The following is a 22,219-nucleotide window of genomic DNA, read 5'->3' as shown; positions in this document are numbered from 1 at the left end:
GGACAAGCTTATTCCTTCTGTTACTTAAGGCATGGTATTTGAATGTCAAACAAACTGAACAATCCATTTCTAATTGGGCACCGCTCAGACAATATATATATACTCCTTGTGGGCACCCAAGTTAGGGATCTTATGCCCACAGGAGGTGCAGTTTTTAAAACTCATAGGTTTGACAGCCATAACCAGAAGCTAAACTATTTCTATGATCAAAAATGAAGCAAAGGAAACTTCTGTTAGTTTTTTTTTTTTTTTTTGCAGAAGAAGGAGGGAAAATTCCACCAATGATATGTGAGGGATACCCTAAAAGTGGGTAAGTAAAGGGAATGGTACCACCGATGGTATGAAGAGAATACACTGAATGGGTAGAAAGCTCCATCAGTGGACAGAAGAGGAAAAACCGAAAAAGAAAGAGAAAGGATAGAAAGGCAAATAAGTACTATGGAAGAGTAAAGAAAGGAGGAAGAAGGAAGCAAACTAACTGCAGAAAAACTTCAGTAAAAGGATAAAAGGCTTTAATCTTTAATACTCCAAATGCTTGATAGTAGAAATCCATGTCTGAATGATGTGGCAGCTAACAAGATCTGCAGTGTACCAGGAGAGTGGGGAATTATGGGTAAAGGCAGGAGTTGGACAGCTGGACCCAAGAGTCTGGTAAAAGCAGCTGAGTTGGATTTGCTGTCAGATCTGAGACCTATCAGGTGTGGAATGAATGAAAATTACAACATCAGATCCACAGATATCTGTATATAATATGAAAATAAAACAGCACTGTATAACTTAGTAACATATTTCAACTTGTCAGGCTGTCATATTCACAGTGTCACTAAATGGTCGTTTCATATATTCATTGATATTTATGTGATTTTATTATACTGAATGAGCCAAGTGGAAGGAAATGTAGTTTGTCAATAGTAAGTTCAGAAGTTAAAGCATACCTGACTGAATCCGTACTTGGCAGTTTTTACTGTTGTACTACTTAATTGCAGATTGTGTACAGCATTTCATGGAAGCATTGTTTCTGCTTGGTTACTTCTGGTTCAAAGTCTGTATCTTCTTAAGGCAATAATGTGAAGTACAGCACTCCTGGCATTAATATTCTGCCCAGTAGTGAAAGCAGATGTATTTGAATATGGACTTAGATGATCTGTTAAACTACTGGTTTGCCTTTTGACGCTTGTGAGGCAGTCATTGCACTTCTTTTCTGAGTCAACAGACTTGTTATGGTGAAGTCAGATTTTTCTTTAGCACTTGCAGCACGTCATGAGAGTATGACAGCAAAAATTGTATTACTGCTCTTTTAAAAAGTAAAGTTTGAAACATTTACAGTTGTAATATTCTGCGAAGACAAGAATACTAAATGAAAAGCAACTCTTGTTTTTAAAAGCATTTGTTGTAGTTATTACTAATTCATCATTTGCTTTATTATTTATTAAGAATGAAATAAAAACAGACTATTCTGCAGCAGATGACATCACTGGCTTGACAGCACAAAGTCTACAAAACTGCATGTTATTTAGAAAGTGTAAACATCAGGAATGTGTTAACTCGGCTAGGATGACAGCAAATGACATCAGTAAAATAAAACTGCCAAAGGAAACAAAATACATATATTGAGTAAAACAATTGTTGTAAGAAAGAGCAGCATAACATATAAACAAGTAATAGATAAAGAAGATGCAAGAGGAGAGAAAGTTTTACTTTTAAGGTTGCCAGATCTAAAAAGCATGTAGCAGCTAGTAACGTATATAACAGAAGCAGAGATAAAAGTATGCCGAGACCGCAGTTTGCTTTAATGGAGCACAACTCTCATGCTTCCTGAAGATTTGTAAGTATTATTGAAGGGTATGTACGTTTGTCAGCACTAATATGCTCCACACACACTCAGGGAGGTCCGCAGCTATCTAAGCCACCAATGACTAGAATCTGATTAGAAGACCTGGGAGTAGAGTGAGACACAGGGTACCTTTACTGAAATATTCAGTTTTCATCATTGTCATTAAACTGAAATAGCAATAGCTGGGGGAGTGCATATCTGCATGATGCCTGTTTTGTATTGACTTTTTTTTAAATATCATATCCTTTTATCACCTTTGGCATTAATTAAGTCAGATTCCTCTTTAACATAACTCACATGGATGTAAAGGATGTAACTCTGCTTCTGTGAGATACTCCCAGCAAAATTATTCTCTAAATTACTGGGAATGAGACATAAGCTGCTTGAAATACACATTGATATACCATTTGCCTTTAGTTATTAATTATTCTGCTTATGTTTTATAATTTTTTTCAGGTCTCAACAAGGCAAAATTGTATCATTTGTTTACTGCAGCAGGCTTTTTTAATTCACTATTTTGTAGGTATTTTAATACTGCAGTTAACACAATAATGAAGAAAGGAAAATAAAAAGCTACCACATTTCTAGTTGGTAATAAATATGAATTAATGTGATGAACTCAGTCCCTTACAGCATAAAAAGTATGCAACATTTCTTGCTGACTGTTCAAAAACTGTAAAAGAACATTGTAATAGCAGTATATATATATATATATATATATATATATATATATATATATATATATAATATATGCAACTGTCACAGTTAACTAAGAAATGTTGCTTTCTCTAATCCTTCATGTATGAAAAGAAATTATCAATGATGAAGCTAGTCACACAAAACAATGTGGAACATAATGAAGGAAAAACAGTAAGTAAAATACCATATCTGGCAATGGTAGCATTTTCTACTTTAACATATATGCCAAAGTAATACATATAAACAATTCAGGAATCCAGAAATGAAGTTTAAGCAGATTCAGCATACAAAAATAGCACAGATTTCACTGTTTACATTCAACAGCTCTTACTGCTTATTTCCAATTTGTTGGTGAAGGACCACTTCAGCCTAACCACCGCACATGGTAAGTCATTACTTTGCTAGGCCTTCCCAGAAACCCTGGTGCATTGTCAAACCACAGTAAGCTCACATCAGCTGTATTTACAGCAGTCTAAGTTAGCTAATATAGTCCACGATTTGACAGAAGATGATTAGTTACTGCTTTTTCTTTCTTTTTGGAGTCTTTCTCTAAGTTGCATAAATCTTATACTAACTATATTACTGACAATATGTAGTGTCATGGAAATGCTTAATTGTTGGTCTGCTTTTAACCTTTAACTGCTATGCTAATTCAAGACCATTATAAATTTTTGTATTTATACAGGTGGATTAGGTGTCCACAGGAAACACATATGCTCTCTATGGGTGAAGCCACAACAGAAAAAAGAAACTATAGCATATCAGCATGTCTACTAAGTTCATTTACTGAAATACCCTACAAAATTTCATTTGAAAACACATAGGTATTTACTTATCTGATGTGGCAGTTTTCCACTTCAGTGAGCATGGAAAACTGAACACAGCCAAATTTAAAAAGCTGAGACAAAAACAAAAAAATAAATATTTTTTTATATATATTGGAAGTAAAACAGACTGGAAAAGTTCCAAAACTGTCATGGATCATAAACAGCATGACAGGGGGTTACTAGGGCAGATAGCTAAGTAAAGATAGTTAGGTATGCACCCCTGCTGTACAACACCACTGAGGATAAAAAATGTTCATGGAGTGTTTTGTCTGAAAACAGTTTAGCATGAATACAGTCCTGCAGTATCAGTGTAGTTAGACTGCGTGCCCTTACGTTATGATCTTAGGTAGACATAATCTCAGTTCTCCAAATGTATTACTTTAAATCTGCCTGACTGCAGAAGGAAGCAGTTAGAACACCAACTCTTTCCTTTAAATGCACCACTTCCGTCTTTCTTAACCATTCCATAACATGCCCCTCCTGAATGCTTCTGTAGATTAGAACACTGGTTCTGCAGTTCATTCTCTGAGTTCCCATGACTCCACAACCCTTTCTGTTAAGAAGTGCTTTTACAAAGTCATAAAAAAGGTGTTCACTACAGTCTGCTCGCTTATGATACAATACTGTCACACAGTCACCTTAGAAACACACAATATACTTCCATATGATGACAAGGAGAACTTTGCAAAGCAAAACTGTTTATTTTTCTGAACAGATGCCAATATGCACCAGCAGGATTGAAACTGGTATATACTGGAAAATACATCAAACTGAAAGATTTTATAAATGAAAAATGTCTTTAAAACAGAAAGGCATCTCTTCTTGCCACAGCAACTATGGAGATGAAATATATCCCTTCACAACTATAACCTATAATTAGCTAAATTTCAAAGGTCTGTGTGCAATATGTTAGATAATACTTCAGGCAAACAACATGTAGCACAGATAATTAAGACCAACTGGTACACAAACTTAATAAAACTGAACAGATGGTTTGGTACAGTAATCAAAAAGCTATTTTTCCCTTCTCCATGTGTTTTAATTCGGCAGTTAAATCTCTTTTAAAGGGCTGAATGAATACAATCAAAATTTTGAGCACATATGGACTTACCTCAGTATGAATCCAGAACTGGTAGAGAAGATTAAACTGAATATGAACAGCAAATACAGATGGAGGAATAAATAGCGCCATTGGAAGATAGAATATCTGGTAAAAGGGAACAGATTGAGATATTATACCTACACAGGACAATAATCCTGCATTTAGGTTTAATATAAAACATTCCACAAGCAGTAAGTCATCTACCTATATATTTTTTTTTACAGAAAACATAATGGTTTTGGTACATTACATCCAAGAAAGAACACTAACATTTATATTGGTGAAGGTGAACGCATAATACATATTTCTGAGTTTGGAAGCCTGGGCATTTTTTGGTTTGATGGACAGAAATGCCATTAGATTTTTTTTGGTATATCATATATGTCAGTGTCAGAATATTTGATTTTCCAGGCATCCATCCAGTAGCAAAATGCCAGATTCTGAAGCAGTTTAATCTCTTGGCAAGATGCATGTCACAAACATTCACAGAGCAGCTGCAATTTAGCACAATAAGTTCAGAAGCCAGGTGATAAAAGTAAGGTAGGATGAGTAACTACATGCAATTCTATTGAGCACAAAGTACAAATTGAAAAAAGCAGCTGTACAATTACAGTTTACAGAACTTTCTCGCCTTTCACAGTGTTACACCACCCCCCCTAATCCCAGGAACAAAGAAATAAAAGACATCATATCTGTATAATCTTGTTAATAAGATCTGTTCAATTAAATAACAAAATGACAAGATAACATTTAGTATGAAACAAGTTATTAAATAAAAGTCTGCTGTAATAAATAGAGTAGGAAAGGGGTAATGTGACTTTCTGGAAAGTATCAGCAGTCAGAGGCTTCCAACTTTTTTAACATGTTAACAATTTTGTCAGAAATAACTGTATATTCTGTGACAAAAACTCAGCCCAGTAATTCAAGTTTTGTATTGTTCAAAGTTATTTATTATTAGCATGTAAAGGATTAATCTTAGCAGTAAGTCAAGCTGGTAACCATTTGAAATGTCAGGATCCACTGCAGTGAATCCTGAAATATGGAAACAGAATGGCCAAAAGATTGGATTTACATATACTATGTCCAACATGCCATTTCTTAGAATATTCTCTTTTCTCTGAGATATGGCAATCGGTATCTATATATATAAGTTCAGGGGTTGTGGGGTGCTTGTCCTCCATGAGGGGGTGCAGGGGGGCTTGCACCATCCCATGCAAAAAGAAGTTTAAAGGAGAAGAGTGATTTTTGAGATTCGCTCTTCTCTTTTGTTTTGCGTCTTTTCTGTTTCTGCTTGTCAGTACTCAGCATTTTGAGTGCCGATATTTCAGTAGGGAACTAGTAAGTTTCCTCTATAAGGAGGAAGTAATGCTTTTACCTGGTACACCCACTAAAGAAATATCAAGAAAAATCAAATTAATTTCTTCTCCAAGTATGACTAAAAGATTACGCAAGATAATTACAAGAAATGTCAGAAAGAAAATCGTAGATGCCGCAAATGTCTCCTTTACAATTAAAAGTAAATCATCAATATAATAAAATAATACTTGTTTAACAATAAAAAAGAGAGAATTTTGACTTATTTTGCTGTTGAGCAAGCCCCCCCCCATGTTGGGAAAAATCTTCACCACCCTAAAATATATATATATATATATATATATATATATATATATATATATATATATATATATATATATATAAATAAATATATAGGGTCTACTTTGTCTCACCAAAATAGCACTTCACCGATTCCATGATGGCCGACTCCGCTTCACCAAAATGGCTTTAACCTGAAAGCACAAACTGCCGAAATCCTTTCCCTGTGAAAGGAATCATTTGGCCACCATGGAAAAATCCTCAACAGACCAAAACTAAACCCACCCATGTGGGAGGCTTTGCCTCCCACACACACCCAACTTAAATATACCAACTCCAATCGCACTAAACCGGAGAAAGGGCAAAGTCAACCCTTGTAGCCAAGTGGCTCCTTTCACAGGGAAAGGATTTTGGCAGTCCATGCTTTTGGTTTAAAGCTGTTTCGGTTTAGTGGAGTTGGTCAACTAGGACTTGGGGAAGTGTTATTTCTGTGAGTCAAAGTAGATCCGTGTGTGTGTGTGTGTGTGTGTGTGTGTGTGTGTGTGTGTGTGTGTGTGTATGTATGTATATATATATATATATATATATATATATATATATACACACATTATATATATGGGTTCCCTTCAGAAGCTCAAAATACTGAAATCTTGAATTTCAGTATCTCGAGCCCAAGAAGCCGAATCCACAGAACAGCAAAAGTTTAGAAGCGCGAAATTCAAAACCTCGAATACCAGATGTTTTGAATTTCACTCTTCTAAACTTCCTCTGTGGTCATTTATTCACGTAAGTGTGTGTGTGTGTGTGTGTGTGTGTGTGTGTGTGTGTGTGTGTGTGTGTGTGTGTGTGTCTGTATGTGTGTGTGTTAAGGGGTTTGGGTTGGGGCTGTGGTGTGTGTCAGTATGTTTTGTTGCTGTGATGCATGTGTGCAAGGAGAATGTAGATTGGGTGTGTGTTTGTATGTACTGCAACATTGGAGTGAGAATATTTAAGTAGGGGGGTCATGGGGGCGCACTGTGTGTGTTTGTGTGGAGAATGGTGTGTGTGTGTGTGTGTGTGTGTGTGTGTGTGTGTGTGTGTGTGTGTGTGTGTGTGTGTATGTGTGTGTGTGTGTGTGTGTAGTACCGCAAAATTAAAAATGTCCGGTATTCGAGGTTTTGAATTTCATGGTTTTCAGTTTTCGTTGTTCTGTGGATTCGGCTTCTTAGGCTCGAGATACTGAAATTCGAGATTTCAGTATTTTGAGCTTCTGAAGTGAATCCATATATATATATATATATATATATTTATATATATATATATATATATATATACATATATATATATACATATATATATATATATATATATATATATATATATATATGTATATATATATATATATATATATATATACATATATAGATATAGATATAAACTCAACCACACAGTCACACAGAGGAGAAAAGGCAACAACATGAATTTGCTGAAAGTGGCTTTCAGTGAGAAAGAAGTTGCACAGTTGCCAACTAGACAAAAAAAAAAAAAAACGGTCAGCAAAAACACGTTTCCTATAAAAAAAGAGTCCTTGTACTTAGCACTTCCTCATTTATTTCATAAAATACCAATTCATTGCAGGCATTTTAAAGATATGTAAACTGTGTTGCCTTTTTGAATTAAGAATGCTTTGGATACTTACCCAGGAAAACCATTTCTGCATCAGAGATTGCCTCAGTGCTGTAGTTAAGTTGTAATCCTCTGAGCTATGGTGAGCCTGGTGAGCAGACCACAAAATATTGACCTCTGCAAAAAAGGCACATAGTCAATTAATGCTTGTTTGATGCTTACAGACACATTTAAGAAGAGACACACTTTCTTTATGTCAGAGCATTCTAATAATAAGTAAAAATGTTGGTAGCAATGTAATAATTATATTACACTAAATCATTGTCTCATTAAGACTCAAAAATTTTAGGTGAATTCAGCAAAGGGACTTGAAAGCTGAAAGTTTTTTTTTTAGTTAACTATGAGAAAAAGTCACCTCAAGTTATTAGGTCTCAATGGAACAGGGCCTGATGTATTGAATGAATGCCAAGATAATTTACTGCCATATGGCTCACAAAATTAGTTTTGTCATTAAAAAAAAAAAAAAAAAACAAAGTCTAACATTTGAATGAATCAGAATTATGTTATTTTACTCTTTTTAATTTCTCCAAATCTTTTAGGTTTCTAATACCATGACAGGAATGGACCCCATTCCTAAGTCCAAATATGATTACAGTTCATTAAATTAGTATTGTTTCAATCTTTGATCTGCCCAAAGTGCTCTTTGCAGCACCCACAATGTGCCCAGTAATGACTCCTGCAATTTGTATGGGGTTACATGGATTTTTAACATATCTAAATACGACTGTAGATTCTTTCTTATAAGACCCGTTGCTCCTACTACTATTGGAACTGTCTGGGTGTCTTTCTTCCACATTGCTCTTGTTTCTCCCAGCTGATCCTGATATTTTATGACTTTGTGTCTCTCTGTACACAACACACTGTAGTCAATGGGTGTAGTGATTGTAATGATCAATGCATCTTTTGTCTTCTTTTCATGGACAACTATACCTGGCTTTCTAGCATCTGTCTTTTAAACTGTTAGTAATGGGTGATCCCATGTAATATAAACTTCATCATTTTCTGTGATGCTTTGTAGCTTATGTTACACTATAGAGTTGGCTATGCTAAGTAAGAGGGCGTCATGTGAACAGAACGCATTACATAAACATGTTCAAGTCTTCTGAATTTCTGTAATTTTGTATCTGTTTTTGACCCCTGTGCAGATGACTATTGACTATCACTGTGGCATCATCAAACCAGTCTCAGATGTTAGGAGTTACTCTTGAAACCCTGGACATGATCCAATATTTTTCCCATTGCCTGTGAGGAGACCGAGGCATCCTGGCACTGCATCATACTTGTAGGAATATATTTTTTAGGGGGGGGTTATACCTTATTCATTTTTTGCCCATATAAATGCCATTCAATGAGTAAAGCCCTGTTCTTAAGATCCCCTCCTTCAGGGATAGGCAAGCCAGAAAGTTACCACAACATTTGCCATAATCCAATCTTACTCCTGTCATGTTGGGTTTGCTATCTGTGCCCAAAACTGAACATCTGGGTTACATCTAGGGCTCTATCACTCTGTGCCATCTGATTCACTGGTCCACAAGACACTGGCTCACAAGTAGTGTAGCCATCTTTTTCAGATGTCCAGAGTGGGGAATGTCTTACTAAACCATGAGATTTTGCAGAATAAACCATACTTCCACCATTACAAAATGCTTATTTTTTTTTTTTTATGGGTGGCGCAGTGGTGCAGCGGTTAACATTGTAACCTCACAGCAACAGGTTCTTTGGTTTGATTCTCAGCCGGTGTGCCTTCTGTGCGGAGTCTGCATGTTCTCCATGTGTTTGCGTGGGTTTCCTCCTGTACTCCGATTTCCTCCCACATTTTAAAGACATGCCTCTGGAGCATTTCTCCCCGGGCCTCCGTGAAAACAGGCTTTGTGGAGCCTAGTCGGACTTTCCCGGTCAACAAATGTTAAATAAATAAATAAATTTTATTACCAAAACAAAGCAAAATTTTAGTTGGTATGTTTGGTTTATATCACATTAAGATGCTTCGGGTAGTATACACAATGTTCTCCTATATTTAGATATAAGAAGATATTTTTTTTAATAAGGTATCATGGTATTTACTATTTTTCATATTCTGTGAGAAAAGGATGAGATGGTAACTACATTTACAACATAGCCAAAAATCCACTGAGCAGTAAAATAAATCTATCTAACAACAATAAAATGTTTAAAGCAAGTATTTGACAATGTGGAAAGTGCATATAAAGTGTAAGTGGAGTTATGCAACCATGTCTGAAAAATGCTTTATAAACAGAATGAGGAAGTATGTTGCAAAAAGTAGACATGATGGCAATATCTTTCCACATTTTAATATTCAGTCGTACATATTTGAATATTTCATTGTTTCACTGTTTAAGTTTAGGTTTGATGAAATCAAATGATATCACTTTCAGCCAAACTCCAATGCTTAATTCCCCCAAAAAACATTCCTCCCAACATTGATATAGTTTATTTTTCAAAATAATCTATATTTGAAGCAATTCTTAAATCAAAAAGCATCAAATACACCATGTAGCTACCCTAACATGGACACATTTGTTAATGTATTTAGTACTCATAATGTTCAGATCTATTAATGACTAATTCTTGTTGGCTTAATATGATCTAAAAATGATATATCCAAAAGTCTTCCCTAAAAATTCACCTTGATATATTTAAAAATCCAAATTAACTCCTCCCTAAAAATTCCATACCATACAAAAATAAGTTCAGTCTCCTAAATCTTGCCCCATTTCTAAATTACCAACACCTTTACTATTACTGTAAACAATCTTTGCATTTTCTAGCTAAGTATAATTGTTTCTTAAATATGAACAAATCACTAACTCATATTCAACTACTGATCTTATTGTGGATTTATAAATGGGTCCTAAGTCTTAACATTTCATTGAAGATATAGTCCAAAATAAAGTTCTTAAGATCAAATATCTCCTCAAAATATTATTAACATGACTCAAGAAGCTTAACTTAAAATCAATGCTTACTCCCAGATCCATGAATTGATCATATTCTACAATAACAACTGAATCCAATGAATACAAACAGCCTGGGTTTAGTTTACTACAATGCATCACTTTACATTTTAAATTAAATTCAACATTATTTAATTTTGCCAGTCTGGCTCCCTAATGAAATATCAGCACTTGTAATGGCAAGTCCCAAAATACAGAAAAAAGAAACACCAAAAATGCAGGTGAATACTGAACATCTCTCTTCTTCTTTAATTTTTTTTTTTTTGCAGGGGTTAAGCCCACATTCCTGAACTTAAACCAGTACATGACTGTGTGGTATTATTTTATTCATACTATACTGTCTGGAGTACACCTCCTTTCCTACAAATTGTAGCCATCCTACCCATCAGCCCATTCTTAATCCACCTAACTGCATACTGCCCAAAGCCATATTCCTTGATTACTTTAATTATAGAATTATGTGACAGTTCACCAAATTTTAGATAAATCTAAGTATATAACATCAACTGGAATCCTATTATTAAGGTTGTCACAGTTGAGTTATCCTTTGAAAAACCATGCTGATGTACATCTTGAAATGTAATACTCTCACCTTTAGTCAATACTGATATCTGTATTTGCTCAAGACATTTGCCCACCAAACTAGAGAGACTGATTGGTCTATAATTACTCTCAGTATAACTCTCATCCTTATAGACAGAGTACAAACTTCTACTGTTCTGGGACAGCCCACATTGTAAAGTCATCTCAAAATAAACAATAAGCAATTTATTAGACAAGTCTTAATAACAAGAAGATTATCAGGACCTAGAAAAGTTTTATTTTTTATATCAGGTGAGGTCCTTACTAGCTCCCTAGTGATAAGAATGCATTTCATAAAAATATCTGATGATACACATTCCTCATTATTCCAACATGTGATGTCCCTTGACATCTATGAAAACAAATTCCCCAAAACTTTTGATAAGTTCTTGAGGGTTAGTTTTTCTATCACTTTCCTCACAAATCTTAATTTTGTTAGAATAATCCTTATGACACCCACCCACACACATACTTAAAAAATGATTTATTACTATCTCCTTCTCCGATACTAAGATTCACTTCAAATCTCTTTATGGCTGTTTGTCTAACCTTCCTTATACATTCCTGATTCTGACAGAATTGTTCATCTATTATACCAGCTTCTCCATTTGTTTCTTTTATAATCCTTTTTATCCTTCTATACAGGCATGGGGGGGGGGGTATTTTCATCCCCTTATATATCCTTTTAACTGGAACATATTTTCCAATTTATTAGTTTATTCTCCTATAAAAAGGATCTCATATTTCTTGTATATTTAAACCCATGAATTCCTCTTAACAGTTCCATTTATTTATTTTATTTATTTATTTGCTGCTATTTGATTACCGGAAAGTCAGACTGGGTAGGTGTTCATTTTCATCAGAGGCCTGAGGAGAAAACCTCCTAAGTATTACAAAACATTTTAAAAACATTAATTTTGAAATCTTCAAAATAATAAAAAAAATTTGCAATTTAAATAATTATACCAAATTAAACATAATGTAAAAATATTGACTAATAATAAATACAATTTGTATGACAATGATTTAATATTTAGAGTAATCTTAGCCAGTTTATAGTGAAATTGAAAGTAAGTTATTTCAATACAAATGGGCATTGCAATATGAAGTGACAGAAAAAAACAGAGTTATAGCATATTTAGAAAGAGAGGTCACCAATATTTTAAGGCAAGAAGCATGGCCAGAGTTGAGGAGGTTGGAGAGAATCAAGAGCAGGCAAATACAAGCAGGGTATCAATCTCATCCTACAACAGAGCACCTGAGAGGGGCAATTATCAGAGAAGGGGACAACAGAGGGGAGGAACAAGATCATGGAGGGGACATCAGTCGCTACACAGCAGAACATGGAACATGGATCAACCCTAGTTAGCAGCCTATGGATTCCAATTGATAAACAATCTTCCTGCTAACACCAGTGATGAAAATCTGTTTCAAACCCAGCATGAGGATCACCTTTTACCTTCTTCTTCTACTAAATATATCTAATACTAATGATGATTTCTTGGTATACAATTATTGAAATTATTTAATTGATGGAAAAAGTGCAGAAGTTTTTGCTAGAGGTTTCACCATTGTCCCAGTAAAACATGTGGATACTGCACACATGCTAATGGATTTAAAACATTATGTACGGAAGCTCAACTTTAAGGTAATTTTCCAACATTCCAATATAACAACAGCAATGGACCCATTGCAACTTTTCTAGCACTTAAACCCCCCCCCTCTCTGCCGTACACTAGCATTATATGTGAAATTGTGTAAGTTGGATATTAGAAATAATCTACCCCAGCAAAGACCATTTAATAATATGGATAAACTCACAGGTGAAGAGAAAGATAGACTAGTATCATTAAGGAATAATACCAACATCAGGATAATTGTGGTGGTGGTCACCTCACAGTAAGTCGTTGTCTCATTCCATTCTCAGCTAGAGCATCTTCTGTGTGGAGACATGCGTGAATGGGCGTACCTTCGTTGAAGGTTGTGCGTCAGGGCCGGCAACTCAGCACGTAAAAATCTACTGCCAATCATTAGCGGACTGGAGTTCCGCTGTGGTGATCCCTAATTGGGAAAAGCCGAAAGACACAACAACAACAACAACCAACATCAGGATAATTAAGCTAGGTAAGGGTGGTGGCTTAACAAGTTTTAATAAAGGTGACTACAACTTAAAAACAAAACATCTTTTGAGTGACTGTACTTATAGGAAAGTATCCCTTAATAAAAAGGATGGGGTATATAGGTGTATAATGGGATGGATACATGATCTGTTTATCGAGAAAACAATTACAATTGATGAATATAACTACTTAAATATATCTAATCCGAAAACACCTTCAATTTTTGGTGCCCCTAAGTTGCACAAAAGTATTGAACGACCACTCATGCACCCAATAGTGGATGCACAGGGCAGTATTACTCACCCCTATGTAAAGCACTTGGATAGCAAGTTAAAATCTCTCATTTTTGAAGAGCCTCAAATTTGTCATGACTTCTGGAAATTTCTGCAGAAAATGAATACTATTCTATTCTAAGCATCCTACATACTTATAACAATAGATGTTAACCTTTTATTCTGTTATACGCGTTGGGGGTTGGATGGTTTTGTGAATATCTAGCTGAAAAAGGTCTGCCACAAGATAAAATTAACCTATATGAAAACTTGCTAAATATCGTGTTAAAATTTTTAATATTTGACAAAGTCATTTATCATCAATGTACAGGGGTTGCCATGGTGTCTCCTTGTGGTGGCTTATTTGCGAATATTATGATGTTACAGTGGGAGAAGAACTATTTATTTACATCAATGTTCTATAACCACTGTAAGTTTTATACAAGATTCCTGGATGATGTCTTTATTTTATGGGACAGAAATAAAGACCTAATCCCATCATCCACCCAGTTCATCAATGACTCAACTCCGTTTCTTAAGTCTACCTATACCTACAGCAGCAAACACATCACATATCTTGATTTATGGCTTATAAAGGACAATTCAAATGCTACGTTTCTTTCCAAAATATATAGTAAAAAAACATATTCCAACAGCTTTCTTCACATTGATAGTTCCCACCTCATTATCCAGAAAAAGGCTGTCATAAAGGGCCAATTTGTTCAGGCAGCCAGGATGACTTCTAGAGAAGAGGATTTTTGGGATGAATGCTAAATTGTGAAATCTTTGTTTTCCAAAAGGGGTTATCCGGCTGCCTTTATAACAATGCAATGTATGACATGATGAATAAAAGGCAGATGAACTATTTTGCTCATATTCTATTAAAAAAATGTCTCTCATCACACATTACAAATTACCTCTCCAAGTTTGAGGGAAGACAATGGGCTATCTAATGTTTTTTTATTACTGTGTTCACAAAAGATAGTCTGTTAATAAAAACATACTTGAAAAGAACTGGACAATTCTACTTGATGAACATTTCCTAAGGGAAAATACTTGCAAAAAAACAAGAATTATATATCTCAGGGGAACTAATCTCAAGGCTTTCTTTGAAAAACTATCGAAGCAGACTACTGTTAAAGGCATGAAAACTTGTGGGAGTTGCAATTATTGTAAGTTTCTTATCACTACACAACTACAGGTCGACCAACATGCAATTAACATTAATGGCTAGTATACTTGCAACTCCAAAGGTGTGGTATATTGTGCTACCTGTAATTCATGCCCCTGCTTTTATATTGGGAAAACTGAGAGAAAACTGCATGAGAGAATTTATGAACACAGTTATGAAGTCAAGAAAAAGAAACTGACAGATGCATTAGCTAATCACATTAGTGAAAATCCTACACATGATTTTAAATTTTGTATTGTTGAGCAAATACAGGTACAGTACATATATGACAGACATGGTCCATGGCAATTACATCTTGAATAGCTTGAGCTGTACTGGAAACTCAAGTTATTCTAACAACTGGCCTGGTTTATATGGTCAACTCTCTATTAACTGCCTGTTGAGGTTAAAAGCATTAGAAAGTTAGCTGTAGTTTTTAAAATTAACAGGACAGACAATTTAATTAGTTTTATTTTCTGTCGTATAATGCTGCTATGATATTATATACATGGTTATGAAACTTTTTTTAAACAGTTTCATGACACATACATGTATATCTTATATATTTTTTACATTTTATATTGTTTATTTCCATATGCATATTCATACATATTTTCATGCATTCCTCAATATTGGTTCATACTATTTATTCAAGTCATAGATTGCATGCATTTTATTTAATTAAAAAAATTGCACTTTAAAAGTTGAAGAATATTTACATTTGGCTTGATTTGTTAGTATATGTGCCTTATTTCTTAAGACTTGTTATTGTGCATTTTTTAACTTGTAAGTCTTTTAACTTGCAAATTTGTTTTCTAAAAAACCTACCTGGCTTTGGAAACTATGCTGGGGCTTGGCTAAAACATGACTGTGTTTATCAATTCTGGTTGGCTTAGAATAGTATACAGGTAAGTGGAAATGTTTCCATGATTATCTGATGAAGTTTCAAGCACTGAGTCGAAAGCCCTTATGTTTTATGTTTTTATTCATTTGGTTTATATTAGTTTATTAAATAAATTACAACTTGTCTGGAGGAGTTTTGCGGTGTGGTAAGGTCAGCTCTGTTTTTATACTAGTCTGTACCTTCTTTTCGGTTCTTTTATTTTTTTCTCGACCTTCTCTCAGTCAGTACTATATCATTACAAAGCACATTAGTTTGATTTATAATTTCTTTGATTACCTCAGACTGTATCTCCTTCTTTTCAAAATATGCACAGAAAGGCAACAACAGAACCGCACACCACGTACTTAATAAAATAAATAAGAGGTTTATTGAGCACGCTTTCGTTAAATGACTTCTTCAGAATAACAGATAAATCAATAAAATTCCCCTTTTTAAAAACACATTCAGCATTTCATAGGTTGAATAAATCCCACATGACTTGACATCATTTCCCCTAACCCATTCAGCATTTCATAGGTTGAACAAATCACACGACTTGACATAATTTCCCCTAACACATAAACATCTCTGAAAACCTGTTCACAGTACATCAAGGTCAAAACACCCAGTGTTCATCAGTACATTGTCCCTGAAGAAATGTTACATGAATAGAGGACCATCAATTCAAATAAAAGTAATGACATTTACATAAGTCAACCACTGATGAATATTGTTAAATAAAATACATTGATTTTAACCTTAACAAAGAGCCAAGAGACAATCTATCATTAAGGCCAGGTGCAATACAAGTGTTTGTTCTGATCTGCCATTTGAGTTCAAGAAACTCAAGATATACATCTGAAGGTCCCCCTCTAGAACCCAGGTCTACATGGTCAATGACCCCAAATTTAAATGAATGAGTGGGAAACTTCTTAATATGTTTATAGAGGGTGTTGCCCTCATTCTTCTGTCTCATAAAGATGTTGGTAGATTCTTTGTTTTAGAGCTCTAATAGTTATTGCTGTGTAGAAACTATCACAGGAATCACAGACTGCAAGATACACCACACCTTTAGAAAAACAATAATATTTTTTCTTAAGCCAAATGGTCCCAAAACCTTTACCTACTAGTTTAGATTTTTCCATGATGTAAGAACACTGACTGCATCTACCACATTTGTTATTACCAGCTGTGTCCAAAACTTATATTTTCTTCCCCTCAATTAGTCCCTTCAAGGACATATCCCTTTTGTAAACAATAAGGGGTTGTGTACCAACCTTACACAAAACTTCATTGTCTAAGTTGAAAATGCACCACAGTTTTTTTAATGATTTGTTTTATATCAAAGAAATCCAAAGTGTAGGTAAGAATCAAAGCCCTACCAAATCTGTTACCACCTACATTCTCTACCTTTTCAGGAAGACCAGAAAAAAATCAAAACTTTGTAAGTACCTTGCTGTCTTTTTGCCAGTACTTCACTATAAATACTATTAACAAAGAAAGCAGGGTAACCCCTTTTTTCCAACATGTTCTGCAGTATATTACATTCAGCCAAAAAATCAGATTTCTCAGAAATCTTCCTTGCAAGTCTCACATATTGCCCTTTAACAAGGGACTTCTGTTGAGATGGATGCCATCTCTGAAAATTTAACAAAGAGTTTGAATATGTGGGTTTCCTGTATAAATGGGAAGTAAAAATCTTCCTGTCAAGGTCCTTCTTAATGGTAATGTCCAAGTAGTTTAACTGATACACATCTTTAACCACAACAAATTTCAAGAAATGTGTATTACTGTTAATATATGTAAAAAACTATCCAAATCAACTTCACTACATGTCCAAAAAAACCCTCCAAATCATCCAAATACTGACCAGGTTATGGATGGGTTAGATTATTTCACAAATACAATTGTGGTAGTAAAAAAGTCATTTATGCCAGCATTTGTCAGACTGGTATGTGCTTCTATATCGGAATAAACAAAAATGCTTTTAGAACCCGCATTTATCAACATATTTATGATATAGATAAATGTAACATTACAAATATCATAACATATCAACCTTCACCCAGGTCACTATTTCAAGTTTGTAGTTCTTGAACAGATCATCATAGACGAAAGGGGTGGCCCTATTGACCATTTACTGGAGAATAAAGAACTATTATGGCAAATGAGGGTCAATGCCAACTCTAGCCCAGGGCTTAATGATATGGTTTCACTTAGCAGTTTTTTTAAATTAAAAGCAGACTTCTGCGTTTAAATATTCCATGTTTTTTACAACCATGACAAGAATGTTATTGATTTTATTTGTTCTTGGTTATGAAAATATAGTTATAAAGAGATATAACACCTATGGTCAAAATTTACATGACTTGCTAGTAAAATGCATCAAGGGAGCCTGTGCCTTTAAAAGTGGATGTACTTTTACTGTTTTTTTAATTGATTTATTGCACTGGTTATATAAGACTCAGTGTGTAACTTGATTTTGTTCTGAAGAAGTCATAGTTAAAAATTGACGAAAGCGCTCAATAAAATTTTACTTTTCCTGGTCGTCCAGTTCGCTTTGTATTTTCTTAATGTTACAAAAGGACACAGTTCATACAGCTAATTAAACATTTACAGATAAGCTCTATGATATTTGCAATTGGCTTGTCACAATGGTACAAAAATGAAAACATAATTCAATACAGAAATTTCAACATTTACATAAAGTGAATATTTTTGTTATAAACTCAATTGTAAGTTTAACATTTCAAAATATATAGCTACTAGCCATTAGTAGGTTAGAAAAATATTATGCATGGAGAGGGTAATAGTATAATTGAGATTGGTGAGTATAGTACAATAGATATTAGAGAGAAAATTAGTTTTTGGTTGTGGAGGGATTGTTTTGGGTGGAATGAAGTAATAGTCGAGGTAGTTGGATGAGTCAGTGCAAGGTGGAATGGAGGTGGGGGTTAAGTTGGAGCATGGTAAGGTAATTCCCATTTGGAAGAAAGATGAGAGTGTAGCTGAGATTTGAAATTTTTATGGTTAGGTAGGTTGCTTAGGTGTGTTGGGAGACAGTTCCACTGTTTAGCTAATGAGTGGGACAGCAGTAGATGGCCAGGAGGTCGTGCAGGTTTGTGGACCTGAAGGAGATTTTGGTTTTTGGATCTGAGTGAGTGATTAGGAATGTAAGGTTTTAAGGAAGTAGCGACAGCTGGGCAGTTGGTAGGTTTAAAGATGAGCTTGTGGGCAATGGTGAGTTGTAGGTAACTGAGGTAGTTGGGTAGTTCAACCCAGTTGAGGGTGAGGAGGGAGTGGCAGTGGTAGGATGAGTTTTTTGAACTGGATGAAAATTTGAAGATCTTGTGGTAGCAGGATTCAAGTTTGGACTGAAGGCCAAGATGGAGATTGGTGAAAGAGGGGCACCATACATAAGGGAGGGGAGTAGAAAGGTGGATGCAAGAGTTTGATGGGTAGAGAAGCTTAGGAATCAATTGTGCCTGTAGAGAAGACCTAACCTTTGGTAGGTTTTCTTGATTACAGAGCGGATGTGGGTGTCAAATTTTAGTTCTTCATCAATAATGATGCCAAGAAGCTTGGTGTTGGGAATGATTTCAAGGAGGGTGTTGTTTTGGCTCTGTATGGTGAATGTGGATTTGTCAATGGAGATTTTGGTAGGGGAAAAAACACTGGCTTGGATTTATTTGCATTTAGTACCAGCTGGTTAGACTGCATCCAGGTTTCTGTTTTGGAGAAGGCTAGTTGGGTTTTTGCTAGGAGCTCGGAGGGGGAGAAGGCTGAGCAGATGATTGTTGAGTCATCTGAATATTGGATGATAGATGAGTCTGGGATGGATTGGTGAAAGTTGTTATTGAATAGGTTGAAGAGAAGAGGGCCAAGAACAGAACCTTGTGCGACACCTGTGGGTGTGGGAAGGAAGGGGGTGGTTGAAGTTTTCCATTGGACAGCTTGTTGGCGGTTGGACAAGTAGCTGGAAAACCAGGTGATGGTGGTGGGAGAGAGGTGTAGGGTGGAGAGTTGGGATATAAGTAGGGTGTGTGAGATGGTGTTAAAGGCCTTTGACAGATTTAGGAATAGTGTGGATGCGAATTTGCCTGAGTCACATTTGAGGTTTATGGTTTCAAGAAAGGAAAGAAGGGCAGTAATGGTGCTGTGGCCAGGGCAGAAACCGTGTTGGGTAGGGGAGAGGAGATTGTTTAGTGTTAGGTGTGCCATGAGTTGTGCTTGTATTGTTTTCTCTAGTATTTTAGAAAGAGGGAAAGGATGGCAATAGGCCTGAAGTTGGTGGTATCAGTGTTTTTGCCATCTTTGTGGAGAGGGGATAATGTAAGCATGGCGCCAGATAGAAGGGACGGATAATTCTTGTGTGGATCTATTTATAAGAATAGAGATGGGATAGGCAATGCTGTCTGCAGAGTGTTTGAGGAAGGTGGGTGGAAGTTTGTTGGGTGCATTGCGACAGGGTATGAGTTTGAAGAGAAGTCTTTTTATAGTGCTTGTGGGGATGGACTTGAGGCAGAAGGATGTGGAGGAAGGTTGATGATTGGGGTGGTGGTTGGGGCAGGAGGGGGTGGTGGTGGAGGAGGGAGGTGGGAAAGAGGCTGATAGCTTAGCTATGCAGTCTATGAAGAATGAGTTGAACTGGCTGGCTGTTTAAAGAAATACATCCTGTGCAAATGTTATTTAAAATATCATCTGGAAACAACATAAATTAATGTAATGAGGCAATATAAATGAAAACTATTACAGACATTACTTTTTAATTTTGATTTTGTAGCATTATTCTTCTTTTATGGCTTCATTTAGAAAACGTCTCTGTTTCTGATATTAATTACTGGATATTAGACTAATTCTACAAGTCTTCTCTGAAAACAGCAAATAATGAAGGTTGATATTTTATGCAAACAATGTGAAGAAATTATTTATTTTATGTGATCCTAAACTGAACAACAATCATACAGAGCACAACATTTAGTACCCGTTTAGTTTTCAGATTTGAAAATTGCCCTGTAAATTTGGCTGTATATTTATAATAATATCTGAAGGCTGAACCAGACTAAACAGAAACGGCTGTAATATTTTCTACTGGCAGCTTTCTCTAAATGAACAGCAGTGCACTGTTGTTAGATGAATACAGTATGCTAGTTAACATGACCCACTGTTGCCTTAAATGATATGTCTTTCCTGATGGTATACCTTTTCCTTTCAAGTGTAATACTTATGTCTCTGATGTTCTGCTATACTCCCATTCAAATTTAAACAAAGTGCTCATTTTTACACTTTTTTCTTGTCTGGAGAAGTTGAGAAGTATGCTGCTATATCACATCAATTCTGCTCATTCCTTATTTATTTACATTATGTTGTACCCTCTGCTTATCCCTCCTTTTCATCTTTGTCCTATAAACCCATTTCCAGCCTTTGATCTGGTCAAAAGTAAATACATACACATGCCCAAAAAGGCTTGTATAGTAAAATCACTGTGGTCATACTCTGCACTATGCTTGGCACAGAGCAAAGTTGTTGGTCATCTATAACTACAGGGAAATGACAGCTTCAATACTATGGCAACAAGAAGAAAAAATCCTTTGAATATGCTAAGATTTTGACACAGGTCACACAAATGAGCTGAGCACACATGTCACCAAGTGATACTGAATATAGTAAAGTTAATAATTTCCCCTGTGAAAACCTCATTGGCTCAATGAATTCATGATGTGATGAGGGTTGTAATTCTTTCAGGGTGGAATATAGCTTTTCAATATAAAATTTTCATCATACAACTGTAGGCCATTCCTCTGCAATGATTTCTTGTGGTATTCCTCTGTGTGTTTCAGTGGCATATATGACAAATACTATTGTACAAGGGATATGAGGGACACAGGCATGAGATCAAATATGCTCAGCTGCATTTCCCTTTTATTGATACCCGATGTTCCATTAACTTGACAAGTGTTTTACTGACACCATCCCTATGTACAATTCTGTACCCTACCTGGTTAATGATTTGTTGTGGAGCTTGTGAGTGACACATGGATGGTTTCTAAGCTATGCAGGTTTAATCATCATTCGATTCTCGGCTGGAGCGCCTTCTTTGTGGAGTCTGTATGTCCTCCCCTCGGTCAAGTGGAGTTCGAAAGACATGCGTAAATGGGTGTGCCTTCATTGAAGGTTGGGCGTCGAGCTGGCACCTCAGCACAGTAAAAATCAATTGCCAATCATTAGCGGACCGGAGTTCCGCTGTGGCGACCCCTAACCGGGAAAAGCCGAAAGAACAACAACCATATGTTCCTTTCCCTTGAAATGAAACATTCCTTATCAGCATGCACATTCTCCCACGGAGTTTGCCACTCTGTAAGGAAATGTAAATATAGCGTTGTCTAGCACTGCTGAATTAAGAGGTTGTGAGATATGGTCCTAACCAACCATGAAACAGTTCATTCCTTGTTAGCTTACCTTGTATGCTACCCTTTCAGTATTTCCCATTTTAATC

General features: G+C 35.6%; 1 protein-coding gene across 1 annotated transcript in view; it reads right to left on the bottom strand.

The window, feature by feature from the left end:
• AGMO (alkylglycerol monooxygenase) overlaps positions 1 to 22,219 on the bottom strand; it is a 1,982,086-nt gene that overhangs the window by 1,130,770 nt on the left and 829,097 nt on the right. The window contains exons 4-5 of the mRNA XM_044069484.1: positions 7,734 to 7,837; positions 4,472 to 4,567 (exon numbers count right to left, since the gene is read on the bottom strand). Of these exons, the coding sequence (XP_043925419.1) occupies positions 4,472 to 4,567; positions 7,734 to 7,837 (200 nt within the window). The remainder of the gene's footprint in view (positions 1 to 4,471; positions 4,568 to 7,733; positions 7,838 to 22,219) is intronic.

This window comes from Protopterus annectens, chromosome 4.part0 (assembly GCF_019279795.1).
Source record: "Protopterus annectens isolate FY-2018-M chromosome 4.part0, PAN1.0, whole genome shotgun sequence".
NCBI lineage: Eukaryota > Metazoa > Chordata > Ceratodontiformes > Protopteridae > Protopterus > Protopterus annectens.
Note: the sequence above shows the minus strand (reverse complement) of the source record. Positions and strands in the feature narration are given on the sequence as shown.